The sequence below is a fragment of the Emiliania huxleyi genome (genome assembly GCF_000372725.1).
Source record: "Emiliania huxleyi CCMP1516 unplaced genomic scaffold EMIHUscaffold_3204, whole genome shotgun sequence".
Classification (NCBI taxonomy): Eukaryota; Haptophyta; order Isochrysidales; family Noelaerhabdaceae; genus Emiliania; species Emiliania huxleyi.
In genome coordinates this window covers 679-2052 of record NW_005199596.1, presented here as the reverse complement: position 1 = coordinate 2052, position 1374 = coordinate 679, and the positions used below count along the sequence as shown (strand labels likewise).

General features: G+C 75.6%; 1 protein-coding gene across 1 annotated transcript; it reads right to left on the bottom strand.

Annotated features, from left to right (window-relative positions):
- Positions 1–994, bottom strand: EMIHUDRAFT_447232 (hypothetical protein; the record flags this gene model as incomplete). Its single annotated transcript, XM_005773955.1, has 3 exons — positions 1–361; positions 439–637; positions 716–994. Coding segments are annotated over 3 exons (839 nt in total), but the record flags the coding sequence as incomplete, so codon positions are not given.
- Positions 995–1374: the final 380 nt, after the last annotated feature.

Sequence of the window (1374 nt, the reverse complement as noted above, 5' to 3'; positions counted from 1 at the left end):
ACGGGGGTTGGGGGCTCGCGGGCTGGATGGGTGCGGCGTCGGGGGCGGGGCGAGAGCAAGGAGGGATCCCTCGCGGAAGAGATGGCGGTTGGCGGGCGTCTCTCTCACTCGCGCGCGCGCACCCTCCGCCCCGGCTCGATGGGCCCCATGCAGATGGAGCACTCGGCGCCAAACTTGAGGAGGACGGGCGCCGCGGCTGCCCGCCGAGAATAGGTGCGCACCGCGGCGACGGCGGCCTCGCAGCGCGCTGCGATGGCCGCCGCGACGGGGGCGCAATAGAAAGCATTCGGGAACGAGTCGGCGCCACGCAACCGCACGCGCACGCGCTGGAAGGAGCGCACGCGCGGCACGAGCAACGCGCCTAGGGGACGTGCCGTGGGCGTGTCCTGAGCGTGTCCTGGACGTGTCATACCGTCCGCGCGGCGCGAAGCCGCTCGCCGGCCACGAGCACGGGGACGTACCAAGCGGAGAGGACGGTGGCGAGAACCGGGAGAGGCTCGCCGGCCGAGAGGTCGAGCGCGGGCTCGAGACGGGGCAGCAGGACCGCGAGAGGGAGCAGCACACCCAGCGAGAGGCAAAAGACCGCGACGAGCGGCAGGGCGAGAAGCAGACACGCCGCCGACCCGAGCTGCAGCGCCTACACGGAGAGGCATATCTCCCGCACGCGTCATGGACGTGCACGTGTCAGCCTCGCCAACGGCAAGAGCTGGAGCGCCGCGTCGCGAGCCCCGGTCGAGGAGAGCCGCGACTCGGCGGCCAAACGCTCGTCTGCGCGCGCGGCGCGGCCGAGGGCGCCCCAGGGCAGCTTGCCGACCAGCCAAGGGAGCGTGATCCCCACGCCCTCGCTCCACGCCTCCATCTCCGCCCGCCGCCGCGGCGGCGGAGCGGTGCGCCCGCTGCGGCGGCTGCGGCTGCGGCTGCGGCGGCTGCGCGCCGCCGGCGCCGAGCGAGCCGACGTGACGGAGCCCACCTCCGGCACCGCCTCCCCCGCCGCCTCCCCCGCCTCCGCCTCGACCAGCCGCAGCAGCTCCGCCTGCACGGGGCGAGTCGTCGACGTGTCATGGACGTGTCCTGGGGACATGCCTCCCACCCTCGACACCAGCGTCCTCCGCCTGTGTCCTCCGCGTGAGGCCGACCCTGCGCGCCCATGCCGCGGCAGCCGCCTCCTGCTCGCCGCGCGTCGCGGCGCGCTGCAGCCGCGCGCGCAACGCGGGCAGGTCCTTCTGCGCGCGCGCCAGAAACTCGTTGACCGCGAGCGTGCGGAGCTGCTCCCCCTCCCTGCTGCGCGGGGGCCCGCCCCCCACCGCACGCCGCCACGCCGCGGGATCGCAGCCGCAGCAGCGGCCGCCGCCCCCGACGCCTCCCGCGCCGTCG